The 14,368-nt window shown below is 43.0% G+C and overlaps 1 protein-coding gene across 1 annotated transcript in view; it reads right to left on the bottom strand.

Annotated features, from left to right (window-relative positions):
* The window catches only part of cfap54 (cilia and flagella associated protein 54), a 133,948-nt gene that overhangs the window by 65,375 nt on the left and 54,205 nt on the right, over positions 1 to 14,368 (bottom strand). The window contains exons 29-36 of the mRNA XM_070434540.1: positions 14,038 to 14,164; positions 8,013 to 8,112; positions 7,814 to 7,908; positions 7,463 to 7,663; positions 6,916 to 7,088; positions 6,528 to 6,733; positions 6,054 to 6,263; positions 780 to 973 (exon numbers count right to left, since the gene is read on the bottom strand). Coding sequence (XP_070290641.1) covers positions 780 to 973; positions 6,054 to 6,263; positions 6,528 to 6,733; positions 6,916 to 7,088; positions 7,463 to 7,663; positions 7,814 to 7,908; positions 8,013 to 8,112; positions 14,038 to 14,164 — 1,306 coding nt within the window. The remainder of the gene's footprint in view (positions 1 to 779; positions 974 to 6,053; positions 6,264 to 6,527; positions 6,734 to 6,915; positions 7,089 to 7,462; positions 7,664 to 7,813; positions 7,909 to 8,012; positions 8,113 to 14,037; positions 14,165 to 14,368) is intronic.

The raw sequence follows: 14,368 nt of genomic DNA on the forward strand, positions 1-14,368 counted from the left end.
GATGCACAACATATAGGACAGAGACAGTACTGGCAGGCAGGTACGCACAACTCCCTGTGACAGGATGTAAACTACCTACTATGTGTGTGAGTTGAAGAGCAGGGTCAACTGTGTTGTGTGTATGGAGAGCAAGAGAGAGAGCAGAGAGAGAGAGATAATGTGTGTGTGTGTGTTTGAGAGCAAGAGAGAGAGCAAGAGAGAGAGCAAGCAAAGAGAGAGAGAGAGGAGATAATGTGTGTGTGTGTGTGTGTGTGTGGTGTGTGTGTGTGTGTGTGTGTGTGTTGGTGTGTGTGTGTGTGTTGTGTGGTGTTGTGTGTGTGTGGTGGTGTGTGTGTGTGTGTGTGTGTGGAGAGCAAGAGAGGGCAAGAGAGAGAGAGAGGTAATGTGTGTGTGGCGTTTGGAGAGCAAGAGAGAGAGAGAGATAATGTGTGTGGTGTGTGTGTGTGTGTGTGTGTGTTTTGGAGAGCAAGAGAGAGATTGTGTGTGTTGTGTGTGTGTGTGTGTGGTGTGTGTGTGTGTGTGTGTGTGTGTGTGTGTTGTGTGTGTGTGTGTGTGTGTGTGTGTGTTGTGTGTGTGTGTGTGTGTGTGGAGAGAAGAGAGAGAGCAAGAGAGGGAGAGATAGTGTGTGTGTGTTGTGTGGTGGGAGCAAGAGAGAGAGAGCGAGAGATAGAGAGAGAGAGCAAAAGAGTGTGAGAAGAGAGAAAGAAAGAAGAGAGAGAGCAAGAAGAGGCGAGAGCGAGAGCAAAAGAGAGAGTGCGTGTGTGAGGGATGTTACCTACCGTGTGTGTGTGTTGAAGAGCAGGGCGAGGTGAGCCAGAGTCTCCCAGCGAGCCTCAAGGTAGAGCAGCTCAAGGGTGTGAAGGGTGAGGCTCCTGATCCATCTCAGGTCCACCAGGGTACCGTCATCCAGAGGTGCGGAGAAGTGCATGCTGGCCTCCATCTCCTCATCCTCCAATTCAAACACCTGCCAGAGCTAAGGACGGATAGAGGGAAACAGACACACAAAAGTACAATTATTCACATGGTATAATAGTGGTGTCAACTATTTAATTATATTTTCGACTCAAGTTAAAGATATTTGTATAAAACATGAAGGGTGTTTCAATGTACTGTACATACAGTGGGGCCCAAAATTATTGACACCCTTGATGAGACAAAATTACTGAATAAAATAAATAATTCAAATGCTGAGCTATATTTAATGGGGGAAAAATGGGGACATTATATTATTTCATATTAATACAATTGCTCAAAGAAAGATATTTTGTTTAACAAGTAATAGTTTTTTTCTCTCAAAGAGGAAGAGGTCAAAATTATTGATGCCTCTGTTTTCAATCATTTTGACCCCTATGTTTTTGAAAAATAGATATTTAATGAACAAAAAATATAAARGCAACATGTAAAGTGTTGGTCCCATGTTTCATGAGCTGAAATAAAATATCCCAGACATTTTCCATGGACAAAAAGCTAATTTCTCAGAAATMTTGTACAGGAATTTGTATACATCCCCGTTAGTGAGCATTTCTCCTTTGTCAAGATAATCCATCCATATTTTGTATTTGTATTTATTATGGATCCCCATTAGCTGCTGCCAAGGCAGCTACTCTTCCTGGGGTCCGGCAAAATTAAGGCAGTTATACAGAATTCACAACACACTAAGTGTGTGCCCTCAGGTCCATACTCCACTACCACATATCTACAACACAAAATCCATGTGTACGTGTGTGTATACTMTATGTTATCATGTGTGTGTATATGTACACTACCGTTCAAAAGTTTGGGGTCACTTAGAAATGTCCTTGTTTTTGACCACACGACTGTCTAAAGGCCAGTTTTATTGCTTCTATAATCAGGACCACAGTTTTCAGCTGTGGTAACATAATTGCAAAAGGGTTTTCTAATGATCAATTAGCCTTTTAAAATGATACACTTGGATTAGCTAACACAACGTGCCATTGGAACACAGGAGTGATGGTTGCTGATAATGGGCCTCTGTACACCTATGTAGATATTCCATTAAAAATCAGCTGTTTCCAGCTACAATAGTCATTTACAACATTAACAATGTCCACACTGTATTTCTGATCAATTTGATGTTATTTTAATGGACAAAAATTGTGCTTCTCTTTCAAAAACAAGGAAATMTCTAAGTGGCCCCAAACTTTTAAACAGTAGTGTACGTTTTTCCAGCAGCAGACTATGATCGATAATCTCAAAAGTCGCACTGAAGTCTAACAAAACAGCCCCACAATCTTTTTATCATCAATTTCTCGCCAATCATCAGTCATTTCTGTAAGTGCTGTGCTCGTTGAATGTCCTTACGCATGCTGAAAGTCTGGTGTCAATTTGTTTACTGTGAAATTGTATCTGGTCAAACACCATTTTTACCCAGAAGTTTACTACGGGTTGGTAACAGGCTGATTGGTCGGCTATTAGAGCCAGTAAAGGGGGCTTTACTATTCTTAGGTAGAGGAATGACTTTTGCTTCCCTCCAGGCCTGAGGGCACACACTTTCTKGTAGGCTTACATTGAAGATATAGCAAATAGGAGTGACGTCGTCTGCTATTATCCTCAGTAATTTTCCATCCAAGTTGTCAGACCCTGGTGGCTTGTTATTGTTGATAGACAATCATTTTTTCACCTCCTCCACACGCGGAATTCAAAATTACAATTCTTGTCAATAATAATTGGGTCAGATATGCTTGGATGTGTCGTGCTAGRGTTTGCTGCTGTCATGTCATGCCTCAGTTTGCTAATCTTGCCAATGAAAAAATTATTAAAGTAGTTGGCAATATCAGTCGGTTTTGTAACGAATGAGCCATCTGATTCGATGAATTATGGAGCTGAAAATGTAATTACAGCTTTTTACTATCATTCTTTATGTCATTTATGTGTGTTTCATAGTATAGTTTCTTCTTCTTTTTAATAATTTGAGTCACATGATTTCTCAATTTGCAGTACGTTTGCCAATCGGTTGAATAGCCAGACTTACTTGCCATTCCTTTTGCCTCATCCCTCTCAACCATACACTTTTTCAATTCCTCATCAATCCATGGGGATTTAACKGTTTTTACAGTCATTTTCTTAATGGGRGTATGCTTATTAGTAACTGGGATAAGCAATTTCATAGATGTGTCAAGTGAASCGTCTGGTTGGTCCTCATTACACACCACGGACCAACAAATATTATTTACATCAAGAACATAGGAATCACTACAAAACTCCTTGTATGACCTCTTATACACTATATTAGGCCCAGCCTTTGTAACGTTGGTTTTCCTAGACATGGCTATATATTGTGATCACTACATCCGATGGATCTGGATACTGCTTTAAAGCACACATTAGTAAAMATGTGATCAATACATGTTGATGATTTCATTCCTGTGCTGCTTGTAACTACCCTGGTAGGTTGACTGATAACCTGAACCAGGTTGCAGGCACTGGTTACAGTTWGAATTTTTTTCTTCAGTGGGCAGCCTGATGAAAGCCAGTCAATATTTAAATCACCCAGAAAATATACCTCTGTTGATATCACATACATTAGCATTTCACACATAAGCATTTCACACATATTATCCAGATACTGACTTAACACTTGGTGGTCTATAGCAGCTTCCCACCACAATGGGCTAAAGTTGAGGCAGATGAACCTGTGGTCTTATTACTTCAACAGTATTTAACATTATCCAGATACTGACTGTTATCACTTGGTGGTCTATAGCAGCTTCCCACTAGAATGGGCTTTAGTTGAGGCAGATGAACCTGTGGCCATATTACTTCAACAGTATTTAACATTATCCAGATACTGACTGTTATCACTTAGTGGTCTATAGCAGCTTCCCACCAGAATGGGCTTTAGGTGAGGCAGATGAACCTGAATATTACTTCAACAGTATTTAACATGAGATCCTCTCTAATCTTTACAGGCATGTGGTTCTGAATATAAACAGCAACACCTCCACCATTGACATTTATATCTTATCTGTAAATATTATAACATCGTATTACTACCACTGTATCATCAACGGTATTGTCTAGGTGCGTTTCAGAGATAGACAGAATATGAATATCATCTGTTACTAGCAAATTATTAATTTCATGAACCTTGTTTCTTAAGCTAGATATGTTAACGTGGGCTATTTTGAGCACTTTTCTGGGAGGCGTGATTGTTTTCATTGCTTTACTGGGAAGCGTAGCAGAAGTAGACATGCTCATGTTATTTATGTTAGTGCAGGGTGAGCTGCACACAGTGGACTTCCTACTAGGGCACACTGCCTCAGTGATAACAGTATAAATCTGGTTCATAGGCACATGATTACTGCATACAATAGCTGTAGGATCAGCAGAGGCATTCAGGGCAGTTAGCGGGACATACATTAGGTTACTTACATTGTGTCTACCAATGCCCCTGGTATAATGTACATTTGCTAAAGCATTGATAACTCAGCGACACAATGGTAGGGATTAAATGAGCTGGACATGGGTCATTGATAAATCATTGTCTCAACGAAGCCTTATAATGCTGTGAAAGGATCCAGGAACCCAAATGATTTGGGTGGATCCCATCCTCATGTTTTGTTTCCAAAATTGTCAACAAATGTTATCTCCATTGAGCTGCAATAATCACGAAGCTATATCAAGAAGCTGATTAAACAGCATGATCATTACACAGGTGCATCTTGTGCTGGGGAAAATAAAAGGCCACTCTAAAATGTGCAGTTTGTCACACAACGCGWTGCCTGCCACAGATGTCTCAAGCTTCGAGGGAGCGTGCAATTGGCATGCTGACTGCAGGATTTTCCACCAGAGCTGTTACGTTATTGTCTCTACCATAAGTCGCATCCAACGTCGTTTTAGAGAATCTGGCAGTACGTCCAACCGGCCTCACAACCGCACACCACGTACGTGTATTGCGTCGTGTGGGTGAGCTGTTTGCTGATGTCAATGTTGTGAACAGAGTGCCCCATGGTGACAGTGGGGTTATGGTATGAGCAGGCATAAACTACGGACAACGAACACAATTGCATTTTATCGAAGGCAATTTGAATGCACAGAGATACCATGACGAGATCCTGAGGCCCATTGTCGTGCCATTCATCCGCCACCATTACCTCGTGTCAGCATGATAATGCACGGCCCCATGTCGCAAGGATCTGTACACAATTCCTTGAAGCTGAAAATATCACAGTTTTTCCCTGGCCTGAATACTCACCAGACATGTCACCCATTGAGCATGTTTGTGATGCTCTGGATCAACATGTATGACAGCATGTTCCAGTTCCCACCAATACCCAGTAACTTCACACAGCCTTTGAAGAGGAGGGGGACAACATTCCACAGGCCACAATCAACAGCCTGATCAACTCTATGCAAAGGAGATGTGTCGCGCTGCATGAGGCAAATGGTGGTCACACCAGATACTGACTGGTTTTCTGATCCACGTCCCTACCTTTTTAAGGTATCTGTGACCAACAGATGCATATCTGTATTCCCAGTTATGTGAAATCCATAGATTAGGGCCTAACTAATGTATTTAAATTGACTGATTTCCTTATATATAACTGTAACTCAGTAAAATCCTTTAAATTGTTGTATGTGCGATTATATTTTTGTTCAGCATATATTACCTGTTAAACAAAAGTTATATCTTTGAGCAATAGCATTTGTATAAAATAATATAATGTCCCTTTTTTTGTGTGCATACAATAAACACTGAGTATACCAAACATTAGGAACACCTTCCTAGTATTGACTGACATCAATAAGCCTGGATTCACCTGCTCAGTCTATGTCATGGAACCAGCAGGTGTTCTAAATATGTTTTGTACTCAGTGTAGCTCAGTATTTGAATTATTTCTTATATACAGTCATTTTTAGCTTTTCTTTATCAAGGGTGTCAATCATTTRGGACCCCACTGTACATTAGTTTATACATTACTTTGATGTTGCTTTAGCAATATCAACTGTTTGGTGAAGTTGTGTAGACAAGTGAGTATATTTATGAGTTGAACAATAATCGAGCTCAAAAGCAAGTAAGGGTAAAGTGAGACCTGCATCGTCTCCATCATGTTCATGACGAGGTCTGTAGCCAGCTCAAACAAAGGGGTGAGGACAGTGTAGAGCTGGTCCAATGTTAAAGGGATAGGGGGCTCCATGGATGTACCCCTGTCTACTAGTAGAGTGATGGTACAGCCCTGGTCCCATAGTGTCCGACACACACACTGCAACGTTGTCCAGTGGCCCCCACGATGGGCAAGTACCTGTTTACACACACACACACACACACACCCTTCATAAATACCATACATAAACATACCAATATACAGGTCATTGCCAAACACATTACACTCTCAACATAAATACAGATATTGTTTGTACTGACGTTACTGTTTACATTTTGGAGTGTGGGCGCATGTATGCATACATACAGTGCATGCATATTGAATTTTTGTTGCCTGTTTGTATGTGTGTGTGTGTTTGTGTGTATATGCATCCGTATCTGTTTGTGTGTGTATATCAGGTACCATGGCTCTGCGGAGGTGCAGGGCAGCCTTGTTGAGTGACTCGAGCAGCTGAGTGGCGGTGCGTCTGGTCGGGGTGGTGGTCATCACTGAGGGCTCACTATAGTCCGAGTCCACAGCGGGCTGGGTACGGGGAGAGTCCTGCTCACTGTCCTGCTCACTGCTCTCTGTCGTGTTGAAGTCCTCTCCACTGGTGGTGGTGGCGGCAGCTGAAGGGTGGAGAGAAAGAGAGGAAGAATGTTCTTGTCCTCTGATGTGTGACCCCTCTGGTGATGGGTCAAAAGAAAGAGAGATAGAGAGAGAGAGAGAGTGAGAGCCATATAGACAGCAAAAGACAAAAAAAAGAGAGACAGGGAGAGTGTTGAGGATAGTTAGCTAGTTATTTCCTTACCCTGTCCACTCTCCTTGGCCTTGTGGAGGGTGGCTCTGAGGCAGGGCCGGGGCGTGGCTTTGGGGGGCGGGGGGATCAGGTCAGGGACTCCGATGTGCTGATGCATGTTCCTCCACCTCACCAGAGTACCAGAGTGGGCCAGGGAGAACAACAACGGAGGCAGCTGGCTGTAGCTACAAGAACAAAAATGTCATCATGGTCTATTGTCTTTGTTCTAAAATGTCAAATGTACACACAAAATATTGTTCATATGTGTACAATCAATAAAACACAGAAATGTAGCTAACTATTCTCCTATGCTCGCTTGAAAGTGAGCTGGCACCAGATACGTTATAGGGCTAGCTCAGCTCACTTTTAGCTACACTCTTAGCGAATCGTGCTGGAAAGGACAGTGACTGTGAAAAGAAAACATCTGAGCCAGCACAGTACAATCTGGAGGGAATGATAGCATGACAAGGGTACAGTATGTATATGTGGGGAAACAGTGATCTGTATGTGTGTGTGTATATGTGTAAGRATGCATGCGTGTSTTTGTGTCCATATTTACCTGTGTTGTAGGGCCCCAAGGCCCTGGTGGTTCTCCAGGCTCCTTCTCAGTAGTCCCAGGTGAGCCCTGGCGATGCTAAGGTTGAGGTGACACCTCCACAGCCACTCCTCAGAACACACCTGTCTCAGACGCCTCCGACGCTGGTGACGGCGCACCAGGGGGGCTAGCTGGTTCAGCATGGTGTCCACCGCCTTACACTCCCTGACACACAGATGTGAGTGGAGCATACATGCAGGTTATGCACTTGCATAAGCCCACATCCGCACACTCTCATGCAATAGGGGTAAAAGTTTATCAGTAATTGGTCATAAGCACAAAGAGAGACAGTTGCTGTAAAAGTACTGTACCCACCTCTCTGTGTTCTGTGCTTTCAGAGCAGTCAGTTGTTTCTTCTGGAGAAACTCCTTCCTCTTCTTGTCACTCCAGAATGTACTAGCTTTGTTCTTCTAAAGGGGACATCAAACGGCTGTCAGACGTATTTAATTACTCTTCTGCAATAGCTTCATGGGAGGGACAGAAAAGACAAGGGAAAGATTTTAGCTGAGCTCACCTTGTACTCCATGATGGAGGAGGAGTACTTCTTCAGTTCTTTCCCTGAGGTTGATCTGTCCCCCGGGCCCTTCTTAGGCCCTGTCAGTCCCTCATCCCTCCTGTCACACACACACACACACACACACACACACACACACACACAGTTGGGTTCTGAGTCTGACCCCGCAAGTGTTTGTCCTGGTCTGTCACTTGGTATATATATATAACTCAGAGCCCTAAAACAACAACAACATACTGTACCGGCACTGCCTCAAGGACACAACAGGCCTTTTCATAAGCTACATCATTCTTTAACCTCTTAAATGTAACTAAAGATAATCAAAAATGTCATCTACGTAATCCCCCCCCAAAAGAATTATTTATCATGAAGTGGGGACTATGAAGAGACACACACAAAAGGTACAGACACACTCAAACGCACACAAGCGTTAGCACATGCACTCTACACACACCTACACTGTAATATTGTTGTATGATGGWACTATACATTTTGTATTGTAGATATGTAGTGGTGTAATAATGTAATATGATGTACTGTTTTAACATTTCTACTGTTTTATCTTTTGTTTTACAGTACCAGTCAAAAGTTGGACACCTACTCATTCAACGGTTTTTCTTAATTTTTACTAWTTTCTACATTGTAGAATAATAGTGAAGACATAACACATATGGAGTTATGTAGTAACCCAAAAAGTGTTAAACAAATCAAAATATGTTTTACATTTGAGATTCTCCAAAGTAGCCACCCTTTGCCTTGATGACAGCTTGCACTCTTGGCATGACAAGGTAGGGGTGGTATACAGAAGATAGCCCTATTTGGTAAAATACCAAGTCCATATTATGGCAAGAACAGCTCAAATAAGCAAAGAGAAACGACAGTCCACCATTACTTTAAGACATGAAGGTCAGTCAATCTTTGAAAGTTTCTTCAAGTGCAGTCAAAAAAATCAAACAAGTCTGTAGAAAATAGTAAAAATAAAGAAAAACCCAGCAATGAGTAGGTGTGTCAAAAACTTTTGACTGGTACTGTATATGTAATGTAAATGCCTTGTGTTTGGACCACAGAAAGAGAAGCTGCTACCTTTCCAGCAGCTAATGGGGATCCTTAATAAATACAAATACATAATAACTAGTAATGCTGCATACTCCAAGAAAGGTTAAAATCTCACCTTTCTGGTAAAAATAATTATACATTGCTGAGGTGTAGTCACTTTTGAGCTCAAGTACACAGCAGAAATATAATGAAAATATTAAATGTTTCATATGTGTCACGTTCCTGACCTGTTTTCCTTTGTTTTGTCTTTGTTTAGTTGGTCAGGGCGTGAGTTGGGGTGGGCAGTCTATGTTATTTGTTTCTATGTTTAGGGTTGTTAACRTGCCTGATATGGTTCTCAATCAGGGGCAGGTGTTTTACGTTTCCTCTGATTGAGAACCATATTTAGGTAGGCTGTTCACACTGTTTGTTTGTGGGTGATTGTTCCTGTGTCAGTGTTTGTGCCACACGGGACTGTTTTCGTTCGTTCGTTTCGTTCATGTCATTCGTGTGTTCCTTCCTGTTCGGGCGTTCATGTTATATGTTCACAAGTTCAGGTCTGTTAACGTCGTTTATTGTTTTGTAGTTTGTTAAGAGTTTTTCCGTCTTCGTCTTTCTTTAATAAAACAAACATGTATTCAACCCACGCTGCGTTTTGGTCCGATCCATGCTCCTCTTCAGACGAGGAGGAAAACGATATGACAATATGATGTATTTCCTATTCAACAAAACTGTATGAATAAGGTTTGAAATTACTTATATTTTTTCTAAATATAGTAAAATCAATTTATAAAATGACTAACTATTAGATTTCACCTTCCTTATAACTGTAAAATACATATTTGTATATATACATGCTGACCAGACCGGACACGTCGCGTGTGCGAGCGTTGCAAAATATATTTACGCATACATYTTATTGAATCATTGCACCCACACTGCTCATATGCGTGGCCAGCCGCTAAAATAGAACTTGGTTCTATTTCAAATCAAATGAAATCAAATTGTATTTGTCACATACACATGGTTAGCAGATGTTAATGCGAGTGTAGCGAAATGCTTGTGCTTCTAGTTCCGACCATGCAGTAATATCTAACAAGTAATCTAACCTAACAATTTCACAACAACTACCTTATACACACAAGTGTAAAGGAATGAATAAGAATATGTACATAAAAATATGTGAATGAGTGATGGCCGAACGGTATAGGCAAGATGCAGTAGATGGTATAGAGTACAGTATATACATATGAGATGAGTAGTGTAGGGTATGTAAACATTATATAAAGTGGCATTGTTTAAAGTGGCTAGTGATCCATTTATTACATCAAGATGGCAAGATGCAGTCCCCGCTTTGATGCAACTGTACTGACCTCGCCTTCTGGATGATAGCGGGGTGAACAGGCAGTGGCTCGGGTGGTTGTTGACCTTGATGATCTTTGTGGCCTTCCTGTGACATCGGGTGGTGTAGGTGTCCTGGAGGGCAGGTAGTTTGCCCCCGGTGATGCGTTGTGCAGACATCACTACCCTCTGGAGAGCCTTATGGTTGTGGGCGGAGCAGTTGCCYTACCAGGCGGCGATACAGCCAGACAGGATGCTCTCGATTGTGCATCTGTAAAAGTTTGAGACTGTTTTTGGTGACAAGCCGAATTTCTTCAGCCTCCTGAGGTTGAAGAGGCGCTGCTGAGCCTTCTTCACCACGCTGTCTGTGTGGGTGCACCATTTCAGTTTGTCCGTGATGTGTACGCCGAGGAACTTAAAACTTTCCACCTTCTCCACTACTGTCCCGTCGATGTGGATAGGGGGGTGCTCCCTCTGCTGTTTCCTGAAGTCCACGATCATCTCCTTTGTTTTGTTGACATTGAGTGTGAGGTTATTTTCCTGACACCACACTCCAAGGGCACTCACCTCCTCCCTGTAGGCCGTCTCGTCGTTGTRGGTAATCAAACCTACCACTGTAGTGTCGTCTGCAAACTTGATGATTGAGTTGGAGGCGTGCATGGCCACGCAGTCATGGGTGAYCAGGGAGTACAGGAGAGGGCTGAGAACGCACCCTTGTGGGGCCCCAGTGTTGAGGATCAGCGGGGTGGCGATGTTGTTACCTACACTCACCACCTGGGGGCGGCCCGTCAGGAAGTCCAGGACCCAGTTGCACAGGGCGGGGTCAAGACCCAGGGTCTCAGGCTTAATGACGAGTTTGGAGGGTACTATGGTGTTAAATGCTGAGCTGTAGTCGATGAACAGCATTCTTACATAGGTATTCCTCTTGTCCAGATGGGTTAGGGCAGTGTGCAGTGTGATCGCGATTGCGTCGTCTGTGGACCTATTGGGGCGGTAAGCAAATTGGAGTGGGTCTAGGGTGTCAGGTAGGGTGGAGGTTATATGGTCCTTGAATAGTCTCTCAAAGCACTTCATGATGACAGAAGTGAGTGCTGCGGTGCGGTAGTCATTTAGCTCAGTTACCTTAGCTTTCTTGGAAACAGGAACAATGGTGGCCCTCTTGAAGCACGTGGGAACAGCAGACTGGGATAAGGATTGATTGAATATGTCCGTAAACACACCAGCCAGCTGGTCTGCGCATGCTCTGAGAACGCGGCTGGAGATGCCGTCTTGGACTGCAGCCTTGCGAGGGTTAACACGTTTAAATCTTTTACTCACGTTGGCTGCGGTGAAGGAGAGCCCGCAGGTTCTGGTAGCGGGCCGTGTCAGTGGCACTGTTCTTGTCCTCAAAGCGAGCAAAGAAGTTGTTTAGATTGTCTGGGAGCAAGACATCGTGGTCCGCGACGGGGCTGGTTTTTCTTTTGTAGTCCGTGATTGACTGTAGACCCTGCCACATACCTCTGGTGTCTGAGCCGTTGAATTGCGACTCTACTTTGTCTCTTGATTGCCTTGCYGAGGGAATAGCAACACTGTTTGTATTCGGTCATGTTTCCGGTCACCTTGCCCTGAATAAAAGCAGTGGTTTGCGCTTTCAGTTTTGCGCGAATGCTGCCATCAATCCGTGGTTTCTGGTTGGGGAATGTTTTAATAGACGCTGTGGGTACAACATCACCGATGCACTTGCTAATAAACTCGCTCACCGAATCAGCCTATTCATCAATGTTGTTGTTCGACGCTATGCGGAACAAATCCCAGTCCACGTGATCGAAGCAATCTTGAAGCGTGGAATCCGATTGGTTAGACCAGTGTTGAACAGACCTGAGCACGGGTGCTTCCTGTTTTAGTTTCTGTTTATAGACTGGTAGCAACAAAATGGAGTCGTGGTCAGCTTTTCCCGAAAGGAGGGGGAGGGAGGGCCTTATATGCGTCGCGGAAGTTAGAATAACAATGATCCAGGGTTTTGCCAGCCCGGGTCGCGCAATCAATATGCTGATAACATTTAGGGAGCCTTGTTTTCAGATTAGCCTTGTTAAAATCCCCAGCTACAATAAATGCAGCCTCAGGATATATGGTTTCCAGTTTACATAGAGTCAAATGAAGTTCGTTCAGGGCCGTGGATGTGTCTGCTTGGGGGGAAATAAACACGACTGTGATTATGATCGAAGAGAATTCTCTTGGTAGATAATGCGGTCGGCATTTGATTGTGAAGAATTCTAAGTCAGGTGAACAAAAGGACTTGAGTTCCTGTATGTTGTTATGATCACACCACGTCTCGTTAATCATAAGGCATACACCCCCGCCCTTCTTCTTACCAGAGAGATGCTTGTTTCTGTCTGCGCGAAGCGTGAAGAAACCAGGTGGCTGTACCGACTCCGATAGCGTGTCTCAAGTGAACCATGTTTCCGTGAAACAAAGAACGTTACAGTCTCTGATGTCTCTCCGGAAGGCAACCCTTGCTCGGACTTCGTRTACCTTGTTGTCAAGAGACTGGACATTGGCGAGTAGTATGCTCGGGAGCGMTGCGCGATGTGCCCGTCTACGGAYCCTGACCAGAAGACCGCTCCGTCTGCCCGATCCATTGTCCTGGGTGGTGGGCCAAACAGAGGATCCACTTCGGGAAAGTTGTATTTGTGACGCTCAACGCGCTGCAAGTCCTGCCTCTCAAATCTCCTCTTTTTAAGAGCATATACCCACGTGCCATCTCCTCATTGGTTTTTAGGAGCACATACCCACGTGGGTGATTGAAAGATGAACTGACGTCCACACTCAAGTCAGTAACGCACCATAAAGTTGGTTGCCAACCTCCATATAAAGTCCAAAGAAGTAAAAAAGAAGCCTGAGGAAGGAGGAGAGATGACGAGAAAGGAATTCGGTTTTCCAGTTTTATTTGTGGATTCATTGTCGGAGTAGAGGACATTGTGCATTTCAGATAAAATAACAACTAAATGTTCATACCCCAGGACTAGCTAGCTAAATTGCCATAATTGTTTAATGCTTTTCGACCTGTTCCCAAATTAATAAAATTGGTTCAGAGTTTGTTGTGATATTTCAACCTGCGTGTCCTGATTGTGTCTAGTGTGGGGGTACAAAATCAACATGCGCATTATGGCGCACGCAGGCACGCGAGCGGTTTGGTCAGCATGTCAGTGTTAGAGAAAATATATCTAAACTAGGATGTCGCCTTTCATCTCATGTAAATACTGTCTGTCTATGGCAAACAGAAAGTGTTTTTTTGTTTAAAATATATTAATTATTTTAGATTACTGGCAATAAATCGATCTCTGAATGTGTTACAATGACGAAACCCCTCTCTCCTGCTGCGTTAGTTGTTAGTTAGAGTTCAGTCAGGAGTTGATGGACAGTCGGAAGAGCGAATGAAATGATAGGAGGGACAGCCCAGCTTCAAGTGGTGTCAGATTTCACATCCTGCTACACACAGGCAGAAGAGACATACTCCTGTGCCCGTGTGAATCCTACCGTGTCCACAGATCGATTTATAAGCAAAAATGTCTGTCAGAACCACGTAGGTCCACTAAACAGGGGACTTTATATCGCATAGGTATTAACTAAAATGTGATAATAGTACTTACAGGGCGGTACTATACAGTACCTGCTAAGCCAGCCAAATATGTCGTGTCCCCACTGCAGGACCAGCTCTAGATGGTCTGCCTGCATGGTCCTCTGGAGCAGCAGCACAGCAAACTCCATGAAGCACGCCTTGCGCTTGAACTTCATCACTGAAACACACGCCAAATACAAAGTGCCTTCAGAAAGTATTAATTTCCCTTGAATTATTCAATATTTTGTTGTGTCACAACCTATATTTTTTTTCACAAAGTGAAAACATGTTTTTAGAAATCTTTACACATTTATTGAAAATAAAATATAGAAATATCACATTTACGTAAGTATTCATATCCAATACATGTTAGAATCACCTT

The sequence above is a fragment of the Salvelinus sp. IW2-2015 genome, linkage group LG23 (genome assembly GCF_002910315.2).
Source record: "Salvelinus sp. IW2-2015 linkage group LG23, ASM291031v2, whole genome shotgun sequence".
In the NCBI taxonomy this organism is placed as follows: domain Eukaryota; kingdom Metazoa; phylum Chordata; class Actinopteri; order Salmoniformes; family Salmonidae; genus Salvelinus; species Salvelinus sp. IW2-2015.